This window comes from Nilaparvata lugens, chromosome 6 (assembly GCF_014356525.2).
Source record: "Nilaparvata lugens isolate BPH chromosome 6, ASM1435652v1, whole genome shotgun sequence".
Taxonomy (NCBI): Eukaryota; Metazoa; Arthropoda; class Insecta; order Hemiptera; family Delphacidae; genus Nilaparvata; species Nilaparvata lugens.
The window spans coordinates 50,997,744-51,022,648 of NC_052509.1; the positions used below are offsets into that span (position 1 = coordinate 50,997,744).

At 33.8% G+C, this 24,905-nt stretch overlaps 1 protein-coding gene across 2 annotated transcripts; it reads left to right on the forward strand.

Moving 5' to 3' along the window:
- The first annotated feature begins 1,523 nt into the window (after positions 1-1,523).
- LOC111048348 (zinc finger protein 260) lies at positions 1,524-19,646 on the forward strand. 2 transcript variants are annotated; one of them, XM_022334225.2, is made up of 4 exons: positions 1,524-1,794; positions 12,286-12,345; positions 15,037-15,154; positions 16,590-19,646. In XM_022334225.2, the coding sequence occupies exons 1-4, from the start codon at positions 1,780-1,782 to the stop codon at positions 18,440-18,442; spliced, it is 2,046 nt and encodes a 681-aa protein (XP_022189917.2). In that variant the 5' UTR covers positions 1,524-1,779; the 3' UTR covers positions 18,443-19,646. The 2 variants fall into 2 exon arrangements, with proteins under 2 accessions (XP_022189917.2, XP_039287065.1); XM_039431131.1 differs by lacking the exon at positions 1,524-1,794 and adding an exon at positions 11,149-11,193.
- Positions 19,647-24,905: the final 5,259 nt, after the last annotated feature.

Genomic DNA, 24,905 nt, shown 5'->3' on the forward strand with positions numbered 1-24,905 from the left:
TCTGTTTCATTTTATTTCTGCATTCACGGGAAATATGTCCATAATTTTTGCATCTGTAGCACTGGATTTCCGATGTTTTGAATACCACTGGTTGCACAGAATCACCTTTATCAGTAGATAGTCTGCGTTCTTCATTCACCAACCGGGAGGTTAGGTTTGTGAGATTTCTGTCACAAATTGCGGTTGCTTCCCACGAAGTTTGAAAGTGGGTGTATTTTCTGGGCAGGGAGCTGAATATTTTGCCAATAACCATCTCGTCATCGATTTCGTGTCCAACAGATTTCAATTTATGGGTCAAATTTTCCAGACGGCTGATGAAACTAGCAATGTCTTCATTAGCCTCTAGTGTAAAATTGAAAAAGTCTTGCATTAGAGAAAATTTCTGTTGTTTTTCATCACGTTCGTAGATTTGACAAAGTTTTTTAAACATTTCACATGAAGTTTCACAGTTCAAAATGTGATTCAAAGGTTTTGAGTCAATTGTAGTTATTATTATTTTCTTGGCTTTAGCGTCCTTCAAATTGAAAATAGAAAGTTCTTTTTCTTTACTAGGGTCGTTTGGTTTTAATTCTTTTCCATTAACAATATCACTAAGTCCTTGAGAGTCGAACAAAATTTTAATTTTAAATTTCCACATTTGAAAGTCTTCATCGTTGGATAGCTTTCCAACCATACCCAAGTCCGAATCACTGGAACCAGCCATTTTTACTTTGAACTCGATTGCCTTACCTGATTTTACTTTTGGGTATTTTACTTTTACTTTTAATGTTTTTACTAGAGTTCAATCACTTCACCGGTATTACTATTTTAGAGTTGAATCTCCGAACTTCCATTGTTGTCTTGCACGAGAGTATTTAGGTTAAAAAAAATTTTTTTTACTTGCACACGAAAGATCCAGCCTGGGCCCATAACCTGTTGAAGGTTATATTGGTGAAGAAATAAAGTATTACGATTATTTGAACATTATTACTGATTTTATTTTTACTTTAAAGTCAAACCAATACATTGAACTCAAACGTTTTACTTAAGGCATGTTACACACACTTCACAGAGACAGAGTACAGTACAGAGTCACCAGTGCCTTGCCAATCACACATATTATTATTTAGTCTATTTCATTGTCAAACAACAATTTCAACTCAGTAGAGCACTTGTACGTATAAGCAGTATTATTAACACTGTAACTTGGGCTACATTAATTTCACCAAGGCTTCAAGTGAAGCAATTCAAACAATTAATTCTATGGATGCATAACAACTATAATACATATATTTAAAATGCTCAATAAAAATTCAATGTAGTATTTATTAAATATAACTGATTTGCACCTTGTCTTTTATGCAAGTTTATATCAATAGGGCCATTCAAATTTTCCGCCGCTTCTTGCCTCTCTCTGTCATTGCTGCCCACGTTCAATTCGTAACAGCCGAGAAAACTCCTATAATGTAATTCTGTGGTAACAGGAATTGCGGCAATCAGCCACTCTATACAGTCTATAGTTTACTATATTTTAGCTCGTTGGTGAAAGCTGATAAAGACAAAAAAATGAAGGAAGTAGGGTTAGCTTTGTAATCTATTACAGTATACAAGTTTACCTTTAGAGATTATTCTTCTAATGCAGGTTGCAACTTGTATTTTTTATTCATCTATTTGTAAAATACTGTGGTACGATAAACCTATCTTTTTTGGATTATAATTTAATGACCAATTTTTTGATCCGTAGGACGTAGTCAGTCTGTAGTCAGACTCAATAAATAGGTTAGGCCTAGCCTATCTTTGATGGATTATCAAAAAGTAAGTATATTATTTTTCTCTTTTTTTGTTAATGTAATTTAGTTGATCTCAAATATGGCAGATAAGAGAAACTTATTTTAGTTACAGCAAAATTATTACTATTATCAATTTATTACTTTTATTTATTGGTGACGTGACTTCAACCCTTATTTGGAGATAATTTCAATTTACCTGCGTCATTCAGTTCTGATTTTTTTTTATTAAAACTACTATTCAATCTAGGCTATATTATTCGGAATGTAACAGTTCTTATTACAGGCTACATTACTTGGAATAGAAGAAAGCTTAATTTAAAGTTGAAGATATTGTGATTATTGTTATCAAATAATTGCTAATTTCTAAGCCAATAACTTAATTATGAAGAAATGGTCAATGGTTTTTTATTTAAATTATTAGGTATACATGAAACGCCAACCAGATTGCAGTACCTGACTTCTTGCCGTCATCTGTTGCAACTTAGATTTCAATATTACTTGTATCCAACAAATTTCATGTTTAGCGTGCTCTTCTTACCCTTGAAATTTCGAAAAAATTCAATCTTGTATTCTATCAAAAATATTTAGAGGGGGTTTTCAATAATTGGTTTCATTTTTTTTACTTCTGTTGTCTTCGCCGCAGTCTGCTGACCGGGGAAATGTCATTGTCACTTGAACGTGTTTTTCCACGGCACTAGCCGCTATCTGAGGTCGGTGTATGTATGCTCCTCGATATATTCTGCAACGATGTAATAAGGCCGGTCCATTAGGTACCTCTTCAAACCCTTTGCTAGCGCGTTGTTGTTTTCCAGTAGTTTTAGACTATCTAGGAGCAAGTTGAACAGGTATGCCCCTGCATAAGACGGAGAATCGCTGAGCTTTTTCAATCTATGTTGTGGGAGGTCTATATTGTGATTATGTCTTGTCCCATAGCTGTGCCTGTCTTGTCTCAAGATTGGATTTGATTTCTTGACCAAAATAACGTCTTCCAAGATATATATGGAGACTGCCGTTAGTATTCCTGTTTTTTTGAAGAGGGGTTTGCAATGCTCAATGTAGTTGGTTCTTAAAATATTTCTTATTGCTCTCTTTTGGATATTCAGAACTCTCTAGATTTTCTTTTGCAGACGATCCCCAGGCAGCTATACCATACCTCAAGTGTGAGACAAATAGCGAGCGGTAGGCAGTTATTGCTGTTTTTCATCGGTTATATTTCTTATTCTCCATTTGATTTGGTCAGAGATGATTCATGAAATGATTAATGGCCGGGAATTTTAGGATAGATCACGTCGTAATTACAATAAATTTATAGTCAATAGGCCTATTAATACTTTCACGAATTGTCACAAAACTCAAATAAACTCAATTGAAAAGATTGACAAGAGTCTGCGTTAAGATTAGATCACTCAGGCTGTCGTCTGAAAACTAGTTCAGACTATAATAGTAGCTCCTCTCAATTATGCACCGAGTTGTCATATTCTTGAAAATTCTAAACCAAGCCTTCTAAAGCAAAGAAGGCAGTTAGCTTCACTGCCAATGCCGAGAAACATTATAAATCAAATCAAATTCTTTTATTGCTGTAACATTTTTTCAAAATGCATAACAAAGTCAAAATATATAAAACAGATAAGTTAAAACAGTCATAAGATCACAGATTATGTATCACATATTATCTAACAGTTCATTTCTATTGTATGGACATTTTTCAACAAGGAAAGTTTTTATTCTATTCTTAAAATATTTAGTCTCTAGACATTTAAAATTATCAGTTAAATTATTAAACAGTCTGATGCCATACTCAATAAAACCATTTAGTGTGAATAATTACATTGATTCACTCTAAGAGCAGACGCATTCCTAGTAAAATGATTATGAACAGTATTATTTAAAGGAATAAATGCCAAATTCTTCTTTAAATAAATAAATAAAATAAATATAATTTTATTGCCACTCAACATTATAATAGTTATGGACAACGTCAGAAATTATTGTTTAACAAACATAGTCAACCTATATTATAACATGGAGGGTTAATGTAAGAAATACCAGTCAAAATAAAATACACGTAAAATATTACATACAAGAAATAACATGAATACTAGAAATAATAGTATAAAATAGTTCATCTTAAAGAATAATTTGTTGAAACTCGAAAAACTCTTTCAAACTATAAAAAGGATTTCTAATTAACCAGCTATGTAGCCTATTTCTGAATAATTGAAATGGAGCTTCTATCCACTCATGTGGTAATTTATTAAACATTCTCATTCCAACAACTTCATAGCTATCCTGAGATTTAGTCAGTCTACAGAAAGGTATTTCTATATTTCCGTTACTCCTAGTGTTGTGGGAATGTATATTTCTCCTTAGCAGATTATTAGGCAAGTTATTTTTCGTATATAGGAGACAAGTAAAAATATACAGGTTTATTACTGTCAGTATACCTATTTGAGCGAATAACGGTTTACAATGAGCCAATCTTTCAGAATTTGTGATTATTCTTATAACTTTTTTTTGAATTATCAATATATCTTGAACATGTGGACTATTCCCCCAGAGTAAAAGCCCATACGCGATTATACTCTGGAAAAAAGCAAAGTATGCTGATCTGACATAAGACGTGGGGACACAGCCTATCAAATTTCTCAGCAAGTATAACACTCTGGATAATTTGGAAGTAATATATTTAATGTGAGGCTCCCATGAAAGTTTGCTGTCAACAAAAACACCTAGAAATTTGACATTACCCAAACGGCTCTCCATAGGTAAACTCTTCAAGCTAAAAATATTTTCTTGAGTTTTATCCTCATTGAGTGAAAAACCATTGGCTCTGAACCACTTTGAAGCCTCAGACAAACTGTTCTTAGCTTCATTCTGGAGGATTTCGAAATTTGAGCTTACATTAATAAAAGTTGTATCATCCGCATAAATTATAGTATCAGCATTGCTTGTACAGAGTGGCAGATCATTTATCATTAATATGAACAATAATGGTCCCAAGACCGATCCCTGCGGAACCCCACTTTTTATCTCATTCACTTGAGATTTTTCCTTTCCTATGCAAACAATTTGTTTTCGGTCACTGAGGAAAGAGGCGAAAATGTTATTGAATTTGCTACGAACAATGCCATAATGAACCAGTTTACTCAGAAGCACATCGCGATCCACGCAATCGAATCCTTTACTGAGATCGCAAAATGTGGCCAGAGCAAATTTTTTATCCTCATAACCCTGAGTACCTTTTTAATCATGGAGTCAATAGCATTGATGGTAGACTTGTTCTTTCTGAATCCAAATTGTTCATCTGACAGTATGTCATGTTTACTCAAGTAATCACACAATTGAAGATGGATGATAGTTTCTAAAACTTTTGATAGGATCGGTGTGAGAGATATTGGGCGGTAACTTGATGGACACTCTTTCTCACCCTTCTTATAGATGGGCACCACTCTAGATAGTTTTAGCATTTCTGGAAATACCCCTTCTATCAAACATTTATTAATACAATAGGTAAGAGGAATTATTATACAATTTATAATTTTTTTGAGCATATTACTTGAAAAGTCATAAATATCTAAGCTATCGGAAGATTTCAAACTTTTAACGATATAACTTTAAACTTTAAACTCCTTTACACTGCGAATATCTTTTGTTACATCAAAAGCCGCATTGATGTCGCCACCCACTACTATACCAAATTTCTTCCACTGAGGATTGAGAAAGAAGTGGAACAAATCCTCCAATTTTTCTAAGAAGATTTGAGGATCACCATTGGGTGATCTGTAAAGAGCTACGACAACAATTTTCAAATCTTTGAAATAAACACCCGTTGCTTCAAAATGCATCTCACTGCACAAAAATGCTAAATCTAATTTGATACTAGTGGCAGTCAATGCTCTCTTAGTATAGATTGCTACGCCACCATGAATATGTTGCTCCCTATTGAAACTATTTACAAGCTGAAAGTCATCTAATACATTAAAAGGAATTTCGTCATTGCTGCACCAGTGCTCACTCAAGCACAGCAAATCAAACAAGTTATCATTAGCAAATTCATTCAGAACAACATGTTTTCCAACAATACCCTGAATATTAAGATAGCACACTTTGAATACTGAGGTTTGAATACACACTTTGAATACACTATGAATCCCATTCATAGGCTCACTAACATAATTATCAAGAGGTCGATCATTAAATGCAGGCTGACTATCAACATAATTATTCTTAACACATTCAGAACTACTCTTACGTTTTGTCAATTCTTCAATGCATGACTGGTAATCTACTGACAAATTTCTAAAAAAAAGTCCGTATGATACTCAGCAGGAATTGGTTGAGATGAATTTTCGTTCTTACAAGCTATTTTTTGAACAAATTCTAAGATTTTATCACAAACATATTTTTTTCCCAAGGAATTAAGATGTAGACCATTGGAAGTATGAAATCTTCTTCCTACGTTCGTGATATTTACAAAGGATACATTTCTAAAATGTTTACATAAATTATAGGTCTCTCTGTTAGCATACTCTATTTCTTTATTTATAGCGGACCAGTCTGGTAAGTCATATCTGTGAGGTACCGAGAAAACTATCACATTACGCGCACGACGGTTCTGTAGATCTCGTAGTTTATCGCGAAGAGAAGAGTTGAATTGCTTCCTTTCATTACAGGCGATATCATTCGTACCGGCTAAGAACACAAGTACATCGTCGTCGTCCAGTTGACTGCTCTCTTCTGCTACATCCTTGAAGCGAGCTCCAGGTTTAACCATACTGGAGAACGTATGGCTATCGTCATTGAAGTTCTTGTAGATATCCCTTCCTTGGCTGTCTGCATACAGTCTGATCTTCATTTGCCGTTTTTTAGAAGCTCCAGGATTTGCAGATGTAGGCCTATTTGACTGTGGTGAAGTTGCTGACTCTCTATCTTTGAAAAGAGATATTTGATTTGACATTTCCTGAACACTCTGTTGAAGAGATCGGTTAATTTCCTCAGCACTGCAAAGCTGTTTACGGTGGTTTGAGATGTCTTCTTGGAGATCAAGTATTTCCTTTTGAAGCCTCTCATTATTCATCTTGAAAAATTCAATGGATTTTTTGTGCATAATCGATAAAGAGTTAATAGTTGAAGAGTCGTCAAATTCGGTTTGAGTATGTTTTTCCATGAAACAATCTAACTGCTTCGATATACTTTTGTCTGAATCTATATTTTGGGAGTTTTTACTTCGTTTTAATTTCTCTATTTCCATTCTCAAGGTTTTGATCTCGTCTTCTGCTATTTCCTCACATTGTAATGAATTTTCAAAATCCATTTTACGGTTAGTTTTTCTGTCTCCAATGACTTTATCAGCAACAGATTTTCTTCATACATATTATTGAGACCTAACTTCAAGTCATTATTCACTTTGATAGCAGCATCGAATTTATTTAATAGTGATGTGACTTCAGGAACTAAATCGATTATGGCATCACTTGAGTACTTATTGCTGATAACGGAAAGGATGCCATGAAAATTAACCGCTATTTCAGCTACTTCTAGGTTGATTAAATCATTCTTAATATTATCTAGAAGATGCTGTGCATTTTCAGTAGCCTCTCCTTGTTTACTTCTTGTTCTCGTCATCCTTATCCCTCAAAAGAATAGAAAAGGAAAAGTTATAGGAAAGAAACAGAAAGGTTTTAGAAGATGCCTAGAGAGCTGTCATGGCAGGAAAAAGGGAAGCTCCTGCAGTGAGGAAAAGTGGGTTTAAAGAAGGAATTGGACAGTATCTTTTTTATAAAGACGGAATAAGTATAATTAATCTGACGACTCCCATTAGTTCAAGAAGCTATAGCAAGATAATAATGCACTCCAAGACAATGATAGTGGAATATGCATTATATGGATTATATACATTAAACACTCAAAAGCATAGATAGCAGAGACAGTTAATATTTTTATTTGTTGGAATATCACTTTAGAGAGTCGAAAGCGGGGTATTTTGATATTGGCTCTTTATTGTCATGAATTTATTTCTTACTGTGAAGAATCCGTGATGAGTTTTAACATATAGGATAGATGCTGGAATCAGTGGCGGCTCCAGGGTAAAATACTTAGTACAGCCCAAATATAATGTCATCAAAACTCACCATCTATGTTATTTCTTGTAGACCAAATCCAGTTTCCTGTTCTTGATGGCAGCAAACTTATCAATAATGTCCTCATGGAATGGTGTGGTTTCCATAAGCTCTTTTAGAAGTTCTTTCTCTATTGAAATGACTGCTAGATCATTTAGACGGTCTTGGTGTGTGGAATTCCGTAAATAGGTTTTTATTCTCTTCATGCAAGAGAATGATCGCTCCACTGAACAAGTGGTTGATGGGATCGTCAAAATTAGTGAGAAAAGTTTATATGCCTCTTTGAAAACCTCTCTTGTGTCATTCTCAATAAATGTCTGTGTCAATTTTTCTAGGCTGATTTCTTTATAGTTTTCATCAGAATAGATGAACAAAAGTTCATTTTTCAGCCTGTTGGTATCGAAAAATGATCCATATGTATTTTTCAAATTACCAGAGCTTGCTGAGGGAAATCCTGAGCAAACTTCTGGAAGTTGGATGTATCAGCCAGACAAAGAAAGTTGATTTTGTCAATGTCTTGGTATCGAGTATTGATTTCCATTGATATATGATCCATTATTTCAAAATATAGCAATTTCAACTTCTTTACTCCTTACTTCTTGTACTCTTCTTTTGAGCTCACACCTCTCTTCAGTTTCACTTCTGATTTTTTTTCAGCTAGCTCAAAGTAACATTCAAAGCTGGTTTCATTTCTTTTTTCACTCATGATTTTCTTTGTTGAATCCACTTGTTTCGCACAAAAATTAATGTCCAAGTTCTTTTTCTGTAACACTTTGAATAAAATATCACAGACATGAAAAATGTCATTGAAAACGTGTGATAGGAATGTGAAAATGAAAGAATTGAAGTCTTTCAATAGCCCCCTTGCCTGCTGAATAGCTAAAATGTCACATGTTGGGTCATCTATAATGTTTTGGAAGATTTGTTTGAACCCATCCCAGTTTTCGACAACAACTTTTAACACTTTGCCATGTGATGTCCATCTTGTGTCAATACCTGATGGTATGCGTTTCATGATGACTGAGTCAGCTATGTACGTTCTTTTAGCTGACATATGAAAAAATGGTGGCACAGAACATATTGTGGAAAAAAATACTCTACATTCTTTGACGCAGCTGATACTCTGTTTTAAAACTAGATTCAACCTATGTGCAAGGCAGTGTATAAAAAGTGCATGAGGTGCAGATTCCTTAACTTTCGCCTGAAGTCCACGTAAATGTCCAGACATAACACTTGCACCATCATAGCATTGCGCTATTAGTTTTTGTGGGTATGAAAACTTCCTTATTGTAGAGTCCAGTAGTGTAAATAAAGCATCAGCTGTTCTGTCTGAACTAACATAAAAAAATCCTAAAAATCTCTCAGTCACTTTACCTTTTTTTGATACAAATCTCAGTAAAACGGAACACTGTGATGTTTGTGTGATGTCTGTGGTGTCATTCACTTGAACAGAAAAAAAATCACACTTCATGATTTCATTTTCAAGAGTATCTCGTAGATGATCAGAAATAATGGATAACAGTTCATTTTGGATGGTCTTTGAATCACCACTGAATACATTTTTTAATTTCTCATAATGTTGTCTTGTTTCAAATGGACTTGTTTGGAGTAATAAATTTAAAAGTTCTTTAAAATTGCCTTTATTTATAGACTCACTTGATTCGTCGTGGCCTCGAAATGCTAGTTCCTGTTTTGATAGAAAAAGAACAACATCAATCGGTAACTTCATCACTATCCTGTTCAGTCTAACATTTTCATTGAATCTAGAAATGAATAGACGATCATTTTCATTCAATGCATTCGAAATAGTGTTCATATTTTTTCTAAGATTTTTCAAACCAATAGCATTCTTGATATGTTCTGTAGAACCTTCATGCTTCTGGAATGATCGCTTAGCACTGGTTAAATTATCGAAGCCCGAAAAATTCCATGTTCCTTGCTTCACTCCAACAAGCCGACAGTCCCAACAAAAAAGTTTATCTAGGTATGAGCTCCCACATAACCACGAGTTACACTTATACCAAATTAATTGAAAATTTCTTCGGTGAGAACCACTTTCATCAGCCGATTTTTGTGCCACAAGAATTGGTTGTGGCCTTTCGGAGGCTAACAAATCTTTCTTGTCCTCTTCTTTCCACTTGCAGAAAGGAGTTTCTATCAGTGATAGCACTAAGTCATGTTTAGGTTCCATGATTACGTTGATCATTAAAACATATTTACTACTAACTCACTTTAAATCACAATAATTATTTACCGTATCACTTCCAAACCGTAAAAGAATTCACGCGCATTTTCAAAACAATCGTAACATAACCTCAACTAAGAAGTGAAGCGTGTACGCAAGCATGGAGTGGGGACTGTAGAAGCAGAGAAGAAATAGAGTACCGTATTGTGTCTTGGGGAGCTCGCTAGTTGTAACCACTCTACTAGCCAAGATCCCCTCTTCAAGAATCGGGCAGTACCTTGCCTGTGACTCATCATTTCTAGTCGCACTGAAGCTACGTAGCGTGAAAGCCGTTGTCATGGCAACCGAGCAGTAGGTGCTGCCTGCAAGTCGATTTTGGAATTGGGCATATTATACTATGCGTAGTCAACTTTCAAAACTCAACACTGCAAGCATTTATAGTGATGCTAATAAACAATTTTTTTATCAAATATAGGTTCTACACTATATTCACACTCAATTAACAGATAAAATCCATCTTGGAATCGAAAATAACAGCTCATATTTTCCTATTCATCAGATACCTTAATGAAGCAATTTTATTACTATTTTCTAAGAACATTTGGTACGCCTGGCTGTACTTGGAGTATACAAGAATATGTACCGGAATATACTACACATAGACGGTGTGTAGGTGCAAACAACTGAAAATGGGTCTACGTCTACAGTGGGCATTGAAATCACTATGAGTCATATTGATCTCAGAGCTTTCTTCTGCAGCGGTAGGATATCCTCCACGTGAGCCAAGTGACCCCTTAGCAGGATGCCATATTGGATGTGGCTGTTGAAAACTAAATGATACAAAATCAAAGGGTTCCAAGTGCCAAGCTGATTTCTCATTTTTCTGATGAGTTATAATACTCTTGATAGCTCTTCAAGCTAATGGATATTCTGCAAGTGAAATGGTTTTTCTGAAAATGTGCTGCCCCCAGCTAAGTTAATTGTCAATACTGAAGTCGAGCAGAGTATCTAGTGCACAATTCGTAGCATCTTTACCAAGAGTATACAACAGCTCCTGCGTTTTCCCCTCATCCAGCAACAGACTGTCAGCATGGAACCATTCTTTTGTCTTCTCAAAAAGGTTTACATCTTTTTCTTGGCTTCAAGAGTTCCATTGCCACGACCAACAAGTGTGGTATCATCTGCGAACAGCAAACTTGAACCTTCTAGCTAGAAGAAAGGCCCAAAACAGAGCCCTATGGGACACCATATTTCACTCCCTTCTCCTTAGACGTAACAATCATCATGTTGACAACCTGCTGGTGATCTGTTAAATAACTTTCAACCATTCTCCATGCTTGACACACTGACTCATAAAAGCTCGATGTATGGTCTCAACCAGAGATAGAAGGGCAGATCTCAAACATTTTCTCATGAACTGTTTTTGTTCTTAAACATTGAACATTTAGAAAACAAATCTGTAGGCTTTCATTATAATCAAGATTGCCGGAGTCAAAAACCTTACATTTAGAGAATTTATTATATTACATGGTGAGGCTTTTCTGTCGAAAAAACCATGAGTTTCTTTTTTTGCTACGGTAATCCGCCACAAGAATTCCATTGGACCAATATTCTGGTTAAAAAACATATCCTCAGCAAGGACCCCTAATTTAAAACTCAATTCATCCTTCTCATTAAGCTGAGAATTGATGTTGTTTACAGTTTGCAGAGCAGTATTGACGGTGGAGAACTCGATTTTACTTTCCTTAATATCATTTCTGTACCATAACTGTAATCCAAGCTAAGTCTAAATAGTTCAAATAAATAATAGATAAATCAGATAAACTAATTGACGACTTTTAAATTTATTAACTCTACTGGATAAACTGAGATGATTTTCAATCATTTTGGAAAGTTAATCCAAGATATCACTCATGTGAAATGTATCCTCTATACTGTTATGTAGCTCTAAAGTCGGACTTAGTCTTCTGGGCCTTTCAAATAGTCTGAGAAACGATCTCTTACCTGTTATCTCTTGTCACTTATCTTAACTGTTTTATCACTTGTAGAATTATTTGACATTTGATATGGACAAACCTTTTGCCGCAGATTCCCTCACACATAATTGCATTTTTATCGTTAATCACCATTTTCTTTCACAATGAGAATCGATACTAATGTTCGCCATCTTGCATTCATGCTTTGTAAAAATGTAAATTTCTTTTTATTACAGATTGATAACCAATATGAGGATGAAGATGGAGTCACTTCAATTTTCATCAAACAAGAAGATGTGAGTTTATTTTATTTTTTGATACAATTATATATCATATTATGAATATGATTAGGATAGTATTTAGTATTTTAGGCCCATAATGTGATCACAAGACCATAAGGACACATCAAAAAACAAAAAAAAACAAGAAAGCTAATAGAACAGGCTTAACCCAAAACCATTCTACTCTAGTAGAGTTTAATTCCTATAATTATCTATTGAAATTAATTTAAGAAATTATCTTATATTACCTTTTTCAAAAGATTTGGATAACTGATTAATGTTGGTTTCAACTGACTCAATAAGTTATAGGTCTGGAATGGGTGTACAGTAGATCTGATCCTAGATCTAACCACCGTGATAACAGCACAAGCGAAATAATTTGACAATTTTAATTGGAGGATTACTGTTATATGAATAGATCTTTTTCTAACAAGGAGATTTAAAAATTTATTGAATCGTTAATATTATTTTTTTCCTCCCAAAAATCTTTTCTTGGAAGTCCTGGACCTGGCGTGAATGCTCGCAAAATTTTTTGAGAAGTTCACCTAAATTATGAGCAATCGCACAATATATTTCTAACTCACACTGAAATTCTGATAGATCAAACTTTACTCTTTAGAGTGATGCAGATGTGAGTAGGTGTTTATTATAGCCTACCTATATTTGCGATATCCGGTCAGATGATCACCTCCTAAAATGCTGTCTTGCACCAGCATGCACTCGACAAGACCTCTTTGTATTCAATGATGAAGCTGTTGAAACAGTGCATTTTTATACTAATTTAGACATTTAATTATCTATCACCTGACACGCACGAACGAACTATACCTAGAAAAATAGGTGTTATTATATCAGGTAGAAAAATAAAATAGGCCTATGATAGATTGGATTTTTTTCTAGATTTTAAATGTAGGCTGCTAAATTCATCTCATTTTTGTATGATTTATCAGTATTTTCAAATGGGAATATCTTTGAAATTGTTTGAGATATTGATATATGATTTTAATCATTCATTTCCTTTCAAATTTATGTATTGAAACTATGTATCATATGACCACCTGCTCATTAAAAAAATGAAGTTGGGTCCAGAATGGCGGACGAAAATTACAAAGCCACAAAAAATTAGTTTTTTTTCAATTTGAATAGGAATAGGATTTCCAATCAAACCTACTGTTAAATATTCATGTAACAGAAATTGATTTGTGGTTTTCACCATTCCTTTTCAATTGAATTTCTGTTTTGAACAACTAAATTACGACATAGCAGTCAGGTATTTATAAATAAAAGCTATTAGATTCTATTCACATTTGTGGAGCGCTTTCAGACACTAGGCCCTTCATCAACACTTATAATAGCTTTAGCTAATAGCTTTTATTTATAAATACCTGACTGCTATGTCCTAATTTAGTTGTTCAAAAGTGATTATTAACAAGCAGTTCGTAATGGAAACAAACATTGATGAATTTCTGTATTGAAACGATGTAAGTTATCAGATTACCACCTTCTAATCCTCAACTAAGCCACTTCCTCAATTCCCACCAACTCAGTATATTAGAACAAATGCAATCTGTCATTCATCTTCATCAGGGGAATAATATTTCCACTGAAGCTACACTGATACTGTCATGTCGTAATCCATCATCATGAAAACACATGGGCTACTTTTTAAAATTAATAAAAACAATTTAAAAATTTTGAAGTACCCTTTATTTAAAAAAAAAAAACTTTATAATAGTTCAACAACACTAGTTTCGACCCTAACTTAGGTCATTTTCAAGTTGATGTCAACTATAGTGAGGTCCACGTTATACTGACAGTATTTGATCAACTTTGGTTTTGTTATCCTTGTCTATCATTCGACAAAGCCGGTGGTACTATCCTTTTGTAGGTCCACAACGATGCAAATTATGTTTTTGACAGTGTAGAAATATAATTAATTAATGCAGAGAATTGGCATCGCTATTCTTCTATCTTTATCCACTGCCATTATAACGTGGACATCACTATAGTTGTTGAACTATTTTATTTTTTTTTAAAGAATAAAGGGAACTTTAAGATTTTTATATTGTTTTTATTAATTTCAACTTCATGTTATTTTACTAGGTATATTTACCCAATCAGCTATAGCTTATAGCTTTGATTTCATGGAAAACCTTGAAAATTTTGTTAGCATGCTCTTAGGAATACATCTTGTTGGACTCTTGCATATTTATCTTGGTCTACATAGATAAATTGACAGTTTGAACACATATATATTATTGGTATTCTTATTGTGTTTGTTTATTGTAAAAACAATAAATAATTACTTTTATATTGAAAATTATTGTGTTTGTTTATTGATAAATTTGACAGTTTGAACTCATATATATTTATATGACAATTTATAACAATATATATATTGTTAATATATATATATATATATATATATATATATATATATATTAACAATTTAAAAAAACTTTATAATAGTTCAACAACACTAGTTTCGACCCTAACTTAGGTCATTTTCAAGTTGATGTCAACTATAGTGAGGTCCACGTTATACTAATATATATATATTATATATACGTTATACTAATATATTATATTAGTGGTAGTCTTATTGTGTTTATTTATTGAAAATTGGTTCTCTTCAATGTTTGTTTCCATTACGATCAGACTGCTATGTCGTAATTTAATTGAAAATTGGTATTATATTTTCAACAGACTCCTGATGGTGAGACAAATGACGAGCACGACAGGGACACTGTTGCCACAGCTGAGGACGTCAACCCATTCGAACCCGCAGTGCAACTTACATACCTACCCATTAACAAAGACAAAGGTCAGTTTTTCATCTTCTGCTATAAATTCCATTGAAAAGATTGTGACAATAGATCTAGTACAGCTATTTCTCGTTTCACCAAGCTCGATCAAGGCATAGGAACATAGTCAAATCGGTTACACTTTACAATGAGTGCACTGGGAAATATTATGCGAAGTAGTTACTGTTGATAATTCCAGTAGTCACTTGTAAATCGTACCCGGCTTGACCATATTCAAATGCCTTGACCGAGCTTGGTGAAACCGGGAACTAGTTTCGTATACAGCTATGATGAGAGTGTGATCTCATTATTTATTCAATCATAATGACACCATTTATGTGCATTACTTTCAAAAAGAGGGACACTTTAATTCGAACATATCAGAACATTATATATTTGGAATATTGATAATATATAATTATCATGAATAACTAATAAATATCGGGGCACCGAGCTTCGCTCGTTATTTTTATTTATTGATAAACAGAACACAATTCTCTAAAATGATTGTGTTTTTATTTTACAGCTGGCTATACGTCAGCTTATGAATTTCGGGGATGTGATATTTTGATTATCCACAGAATCATTCGCTCACTTTTTACTATCCACAGACGACAAAAGTCTCAGCTGTTTCAGCCAAGGATGAATTATCCTTTTAATGTCGTTCAGTGAGTTTTCCCAAGGATGAGACCTAGTGCAATCGAATTTTTATATCATAAACCTACTATGTTCCAAATTTCGTGAAAATCGTTAGAGCCGTTTTCGAAATCCGTTGAACATAAAAATAACCAGAAAATTAGATATAAAAATATAAACAGATATACAGAAATTGCTCGCTTAATATAATAGAATTTACAAAAATAGTTGAGTAGCTAATAACTAAAAATAAAATACCCTGGTACTTGATACTATCAATTTTTAATATTTTTATACTATATGTGTATAAGTGATCACTGACGCACGTTACTATACAAAAATAACACAATTATATTTTTACTATTTTTTTGTCTATAAAAATATGGCAAAAGTGCACATAGTAATGAATTATAGGTGAGGTTATGTAATTTGAAATACATTTATTTATATCTCCAAACTCTGAGAATTTCCTTTAATAGTTAGTTTTCTCAACTATTAGGAAAGGCCCAATACCAAAGTTTTATTGTATTTTTTTAGTATTCAGTGTCTATGAGGACATTAATATTGTAGATGAATTTATTATGTATAGAGGACACTTGATAATTACTATTATTATATAATCTATTGGTCGATTTAATAAGTCTTCTAGAAACCTTCACTGATATTCTATTTTCAATTGAATTTCCAAAAGTTTTTAGATAAAACGTAATGGTTTGTCTAGTCACCAATTGAACTTGAAAATACACGGTTTTCATCAACATCCTCAGAATTTCTGACACATAAAGACAAAAACATTCTTTGTTTATTTGATTTTTCCAGATGACTGTGACAAGAGTGACAATCCGTTAGCTGATAAGGATGACGTCAGGGATTCATCATCTATCAACCAACCAAATGAGAAAAAAGGAGCTTCAGGGGAATTTGATGAATTGAATGCATCATTGCAAGAGGATGAAACTCCATTACATTCAGTATTTGCTGTTGAATCTGCTTGCCAGGATGAACAGACCAGCCATCAATGTGAATACTGTTCAAAAAGCTTTGACAATTCCTTGGATCTTGGTAAGCACATCGGTAAAGACCATGCAAACAAAAAGTTTGAATGTCAAATTTGCTTCAAAAATTTCAAGCGAAAAAGTCATTTAAAAGAGCATATCTTATCTCATAGTACCAAAAAGCCATTCCAATGTGAATTCTGCAGCCACAGCTTTATCAGGAACAGCTTATTATTACGTCACATGAAAAAACATTTTGGTAATGAACAGATACAATGTGGAATTTGCTCCGAACATTTCGAGCAAAAAAGTGATTTAGATGAGCATGTGTTGACTCACAATGGTGGAAACCCATTCCAATGTGAAATTTGCAGCAAATATTTCGACAATAAACTTCAATTGACTCGTCATATAACTCTTCACGCCAGAGATAAATCACTTCAGTGTGAGATCTGCTATGATTTGTTTGCTTACCAGCATCAATTGGAGGTGCATTTAAGAAGACATGCAGGTGAAAAGCCACACGAATGTGAAATTTGTGGCAGATCTTTCCTACAAAACTTCGATTTAAAAAGACATTTACAAACACATACTGGTGAAAAGCCATTCAAATGTGAATTGTGTAGCAAGGCCTTCTTAAGAAAAGATCAGTTGGCGCAGCATTTGAAAGTACATAATAAACCTTACCAATGTGAATACTGCAGCAAGTGTTTTTCAGATAAGGATAGTTTAGTAATTCATATCACACACCACACCAGCGAAAAGCCATTTGAATGTGAAATTTGCAGCAAAAAATTTATCAGTGAAAGTAATTTACTTGATCATAGAATGACTCATAATGATAAAAAACAATTCCAGTGTGAATTTTGCAGCAAAAATTTTAATAATGAACTTCAATTGACTCGTCATTTAACTCTTCACACCAGAAAAAAAACATTCCAGTGCGAGATATGCAATGATTTGTTTGCTTTTCAAAATCAATTGAAGGTGCATTTAAGAAGACATGCAGGTGAAAAGCCATTTGCATGTGAAATTTGCAGCAAGTCTTTCACACAACACTTTGATTTGAAAAGACATTTACAAACACATACTAATGACAAGCCATTCAAATGTGAATTGTGCAGCAAGACCTTCTCAAGAAAAGATCAGTTGGCGCAGCATTTGAGAATACATAAAGGTGTTAAACCATACCAATGTGAATACTGCAGCAAGTGTTTCTTAGATAAGAATAATTTAATAACTCATATCAGAATCCATACCGGCGAAAAGCCATATGAATGTAGCATTTGCTGCAAAACTTATACACAACATTCTGATTTAAAAAGGCATTTACGAACACATACTGGAGAAAAGCCGTTCAAATGTGATATTTGCTCTAAATGTTATACAGATAAGAAACTACTGAATCAACATTTAAGAACTCATACTGGTGAAAGGCCATACCAATGCAAACATTGTGATAAGACATTTTCAATGGCAAGTGTTTTAAGGGAGCACTTGAAAGTACACACTGGTGAAAGACCATTCCAATGTGAAATTTGCTCAAAATTGTTCAAAAGAAGAACTCATTTGAGCGCACATAAGAAAGTTCATACCAAGGCTGAGTCACCGGAGAGAAACCAAGTTTCTGAGTCTGAGCAAGTCGCAGGTCATTACGTTGGCGTAGAAAAAACCTAAACTTTTTGGACTTGTCACGGGGGGGGGGGATTTTAAACATTTTTCTTCAAGTTGGTGCAATCTTACATAATCTGTATTTCAAGAACCAACTTCCAAATTTTTTTCCAATATGCTAGTTATTATTGAAAATGGAATAGGCCAATGTTATTTTAGCCAAAAAGAATGCAATGAATAGAATTTTATAAGTTTGCAATGTCTTATTTTATTTTACTTTCAATTTTTGCTTTTGTATACCAACCGCAATCAGATGAGTTGAGCATCTCTATAGATTAATATTTATGTAGGTATTTTGTTGGTGAATGCATTGATATATCTTTAGATATAAGATACTTCATATTGTCCAGCTATAAGCTTCTTAGGTGATGATTATTCAACCGTGATTTATTGTTGTCAAAGTTTTATTGTGTTTTTTAATGCTATAATTTTTATTTAATTGAAAAATTTAAGTTTAAATATTTTACAGTATCATAAAAATTGTTTCAGTACAAGTATTCTGATATCAGTATAACTTGTATCTAAGCACAGTACTGTATTTAAACGTAATTAGAGTATTATCTCACACAAACTAATTATGATAATATGAACTAAAATAAGCTGCGGCATGACTAGAAAGAAATTTAAAAGAATACATTCTAATTGCATTATCGGCCATCGAAATTAAATAATAGACAATGTTCAACTGAACTATCGAAATTCCCTGATAGAAACTAAAGCTAGGTTTACACCAAAGTTATTAACAAAATGTTAATAACTTAATCCTGATAGATTCTATTAGATTGAACATAATTTATCATACACATGATCAACATATGTGTTTGTCAAGTTCCATTCAATCTAATAGAATCTATAAGGATTAAGTTAATAAATTTAGTGTAAACCCAGCTTAATCATTATTGTATCACTAAATTGAAATTCCATCTGTTGATCAACTTTACTATTAAGGCAGTTTTATTGTTAAATTATTATTGTTTTTCGGAAATCTGTAAAATAGATGTAAGTATGCAATAGAATGTAAGATTATTTTTCCTAATACTAGCCACACATCATCTGTGCCTTACCTCTATGCTCCACAACGTGGTTTCAAGTGAAATAGTGTGAATATAAACGAGAACACGTTCAAATATGTTGAGAAAGTAGTTCAATTTTCATTATATAGGCTACCATGATACCATTAAAAGTTTTATGATTGAAATAAGCCTTTAATTATTCAATTTATTACTTCCAATGTCTTCACCAGGGTACTAAGATCGGTCGGGGAATTATAATTGCTTCTATCAATCTCCTTATCAGGGTCATCAGTAGTCAAATAGACATGTTAGCAATGGGTGTATTATGCGCTCATGCACCACTAACATCAGAGGTGGTGTTATTTGTTGTGGTCCTCAATAAGTTCAGTCACTGAAAAGTATGGACTTGCAGTGACCTACTTTTTACTTTCCTTGCCCTATTACCATAGGTAAGGAAAGTATATTGCTTTCCAAAAAAATTTAAGGTACCCTAATTTCATGTTTTCTATACGTTTAGGGGCCCCTGAGTCCAAAAACATGATTTTTGGGTGTTGGTCTGTGTGTGTGTGTGTCTGTGAACACGATAACTCCATTCCTAATTAACCGATTGACTTGAAATTTTAAACTTAAGGTCCTTATACCATGAATAGAATAGAATAATGATTTATTGACATAAACAAAACAATACACACTTTTCAAATATAAATTAAATCATAAGCTTGGCTTCTAAGCCGTCAGCTGAAGATGGAGTTTCATAATTATTATTTAGTTATGCATATATTTCAATCATACATTAGTGACTATAGTAGTATTTAAAGTTATACAGTTTAAACAAAATTTCATCAGAATTTAATAAAAGAAACATATAATGAGACTAAAACTATGATTAATATTAAATTTAAAGAAAAGCTCAAAACAAAGCACAATGCGAATGATCAATTATTGAAATTATCTACTAAAAACCATCGGTATTTCTATGCGTCCCTACAATATAATGCTAAGTTCTTCCAATTTTTGGCCATTTATAAAGTCCTTGAACTCATCCATTTGCAAAAGTGCCTCTCCCAACCACTTCCTTCCATTCTCCTAACACTGGACATCTTGCTATAAAATGATAGATATCCTCCTGCTCTTTTTTATTGCATAGCGAACAGCACCAATTTCTTTCCGGCATCCATAAGGTCTGTAGTTCAAGTCAATTAATTCTCCTCTCGTCTTCATAATCCATCGAACCTCCGTAAATTTCAGGTCGCTTTCAAGATAGCTATCCTTTCCCAGGCTATGGTTCAGACTTTTGTATATCAGATGATATTCTGCATCTCTCGCCTTAGCCTGCAAGTTTTCCAAATTCTTTAATTTCACTCCCTCTGTCAACTTTTTCAATTCTTTTTTCCAGTTAGGAACACTTTGAACACCCAAATTAATCTCAATTATACCATGAGGATCTGACTATAAGAAATTCAATAAAATTCAATTCAAAATGGCGGATAATGGCTAAAAAACCATATTTTTCACGGTTTTCTCGAAAACAGCTTTAACGATTTTCTTCAAATTTATACCCTAGATAGCTATTTATAAGCCCTATCAACTGACATGAGTCTCATTTCTGGGAAAATTGCAGGAGCTCCGTAATATTGATCAATTATTAATATTCCTGAGAAGAATGAATTTTGTTAAATTTCTATCACGATTTTCTCAAAAATGACGACCGATTTTTTTCAAATGCATACCCTCTGTATAGTTATTTATCAGCTCTATTAACTGGCGTGGGTCTCCTCCCTGGGAAACTAACAGGGGGTCCACTCCATCCCTGAGAAATTTACTTTGTAACCTCCTCGTGCGTGAGGTAAGTAGGTAGAGCAGTTTATTCAAAAGAACACAACATGTCGATATTTTATTTGTAGAACAGCTGTTAAAACTTTTAAAAAATCCTCAAATTTCATAATTCAAACAAAGGAAAATTTACTCTGAAAACAATAACAATAGTATAATCATAGTTTTAATTATTTAGCCGCCAATCTAATGTTATTCCCCGAAATTATCCTCTTTTAAGAATGAGGCTTATAGATCAATGAGCAAGGAAAGTTGTGTGAGTGTACCACACCAGATTTTTCTTGATTAGTACTGTCTCCAGATATACTCTATCTTGATGGTCTGATCTGAACTGGAGGATCTACTAAGGTAGGCGTACATGATTAGATTTGATGCATTGTTTTCAATTGGAGTACGCATACCTATATGATGTGGATATGTATGCGCACTCCAATTTTGAACAATGCATCAAATCTAATCGTCCGATCCGTGCCGTCCGTCCGATGAGATCTGTGTGCGCCTATCTCTATCATGGCGTTGTCTCATGGTTGGCTGTTCAGCGACTGTGAAGACTGACAGTAAAATGGCAAAAATTATCGAATCTGCTGGTGTACACAATCATATGGGCTTTGATGCTGATATACATTCTGCAAGTTTGGAGAACATTAATAATAATAATTGAGGTCTATGTTTGTTTGTTTGTTTGTTTGTTTGTTTGTTTGTTTGTTTGTTTGTTTGTTTGTTTGTTTGTTTGTTTGTTTGTTTGTTTGTTTGTTTGTTTGTTTGTTTGTTTGTTTGTTTGTTTGTTTGTTTGTTTGTTTTTAAAGCTTCCCAGAGACTCTAATCAGAGTATAGGAATTGTCAAAAATTTATAATACATACAGTATTACATAAAAAGAAGAAAAAAATCACACAAAGGAACCCTCTCTACACACAAACTCTTCTGTGGTATAGAATACTCCAAGCATCAAAAAACTTTTTAAATCCTTCTCAAAAACATTGACATCTTCACAATTTTTCAAGTGAGTAGGAAGCTTTCTAATAAATTTAAGGCCCATATATGTAGGTTTCTTCTCAAAAAGAGCTGTTCTGTGATACAGTGAAGCATAGTCTCCTCTATTTCTAGTATTGTATCCATGCGAATCAGCATTTCTAGTCATTGTCTGTCTTCTAACATGCATAATCACCTCATAGATATAAATAGAGGGAACGGTTAGTATGCCTAATTCTTTAAAGTGGTTCCTACAGGACTCTAAAGGCATAATACCTTTGATCGCTCTAACAGCTTTTTTTTGGAGCTTGAACACCCTCTCCAAATTCTGGCACGACCCACCCCACACAATAATGGCATAGCGGATGTGTGACATTATGAGTGAGTGGTAGACTGCCATTGTGAGTTTGGTATCATTCAATCTTCTTATTTGTCGGAGTGCAAAGACTCCAGATGCAATCCTCCCACAGAGCTGATCAGTATAGAAATCCCAAGAGAGATGCTGATCCAGAGCAACCCCTAGGAATTTCACGAAATGAGGCTGGTTAACATTTTTTTCATTTATCTGTACATTAATAAGTTGATCTGGCCTGGAATTATTTCTATGTTTAAATAGTAAAAAATGGGATTTTGATTCATTAATTCCTAATTTGAGTTGAGAGAGGTACTGGGCTATGGCATTAATGTTCAAGAAAGATTCTATTTCTAACACACTTGCATCCTGAGAGCTGCAAATGTATGATGTGTCATCGGCATACATTAAAACTCTACCCTGGGATATAACTTTTGGCACATCATTTACATATAGCAAAAACAACAAAGGACCAAGTATAGAGCCCTGTGGTACACCAGCCTTCACTGATACTCTATCCGATAAGTAATGAATTATCTTCCCTTTCACTTCCCTTGTTATTTCCACACACTGAGACCTATCCAGGAGATAGGACCTGAACCATTCCAGTTCAACATCTCTCACACCCACCAACTCCAGCTTCCTTAACAAAATTGAATGATCAACGCAATCGAAAGCTTTGCTTAGATCCAGAAAAATTCCAACAGCTTTCTCACCCTTATCCATCATATCAATTATATCCTCAAAAATGGATACAATTGCCGTCTTTGTGGATCTTTCTTTCTGAAACCCATGCTGCTCCTTGGCCAGAATTTGATTTTCAGCAAGATGTTCAACAAAGCGAAACATCATACACTTCTCAAAAACCTTACCAATAGAATTCCCAAGAGTAATAGGTCTGAAATTATTTGCAACGTTTCCCTCACCGCCTTTGTGAATGGGTACTACTTTTGACTCTTTTAATTTATCAGGGAATACACCGTACTTCAAAGATTCATTTACCAAATGGGTGAGTGGATCTAATAAATATTCTTTACAAGACTTCAACACCATAGTGGATATCCCATCCAGACCAGTTGACTTTTTACCTTTTAGACTATTTAATATCTTATCCATCTCCTCTCTTGTAAAAGGAGCAGCTATGAATTTATTCACAATAATTGTTCTGTCATCATAGGAGTCAGAGAAAATGTTGTCATTTAATTGTACAGAGACATTATTCTTTATGCCAGCCTCCTGAAAAAATGTATTAAAATAGTTGGAAACCTCAAAGCCTCCTCTCAAAACCGTTCCCTCTTCTGTTACAACTTCGTCTATATAACAGTTCTCATTCCTCCGTTTCAACACACCCCTCTCTTCATTTATCACCCTCCAGACAGAAAGATTCAAATTGTTGGACTTCCGTAAAGAATCTGCTGTAAATTTACGCTTAGCCTTTCCAATTTCATTTGCATAAAACTTCTTCAATCTAATATACTCTTGTTGGTGTGCACGGTCTCTACTTTGTGTGAAGCGTCTAGAGGCAGCTCGTACATTATCTCGCAACTGCAAGAGCTCATCATTAATCCATTTATTCTTGATATTTCCTCCACTTATTATAACTTTTTTAATTGGACAACAGACATTATAAAGGTAATTTAGAGTTTCTACAAAATTTGAATACTTTTTGTTGAGATCATTTCCATTATAAACTTCCTGCCACTTTTGTTTTGATAAATGCATATTTAGACAAACCAAGTTACAATCACTTACATCTCTCGAATTTTTTGAGATAACTCTCTTATCCGGAGATACAAAATGAACGCCCCGCATTTTAATAGATTGAAAAGTGTGGTCAGATAATTCAGAATTTTTTACTGCAACAAAACCATCCTCTATATTTGTAATAATATTATCTATTATAGTCTGAGAGTCTCTTGTGATTCTGGTAAATTCACTAACTTTTATTATCAGGTCGTTTTCAGCAAAAAGGTCTCTGAAAGCATCACTTAAAGGGTTTTTCACATGGAGATCAACATTAAAATCACCTGCAATTACTATCCTATTAAACTTTGGTGTTAGGATTTGCAAAATTGTGTCCATTTTGTCATGGAAATCATTCCAATCTCCACTGGGCGATCTATATACTCCAGCAACAGCAATTTTCCCTTTTCCTTTTCCTATTTCTACAGCAGTGATTTCTAAATTCATTTCAGTGGAGAATTGATTCAAGAATGAGAGTTTCTGAACTTTAATGTGTTTCTTTACCAAGATACAAACGCCGCCACTCCTGTGTAAAGATCTACAATAACTTGCACTTAT

Coding starts and splice junctions, on each gene's coding strand:
- LOC111048348 (XM_039431131.1), top strand. CDS start 11,164: ATGGAACCATTCTTTTGTCTTCTCAAAAAG. Junction 11,194..12,285: donor TCTTTTGTCTTCTCAAAAAG/GTTTACATCTTT, acceptor TTTTTATTACAG/ATTGATAACCAATATGAGGA. Junction 12,346..15,036: donor TTTTCATCAAACAAGAAGAT/GTGAGTTTATTT, acceptor TATTTTCAACAG/ACTCCTGATGGTGAGACAAA.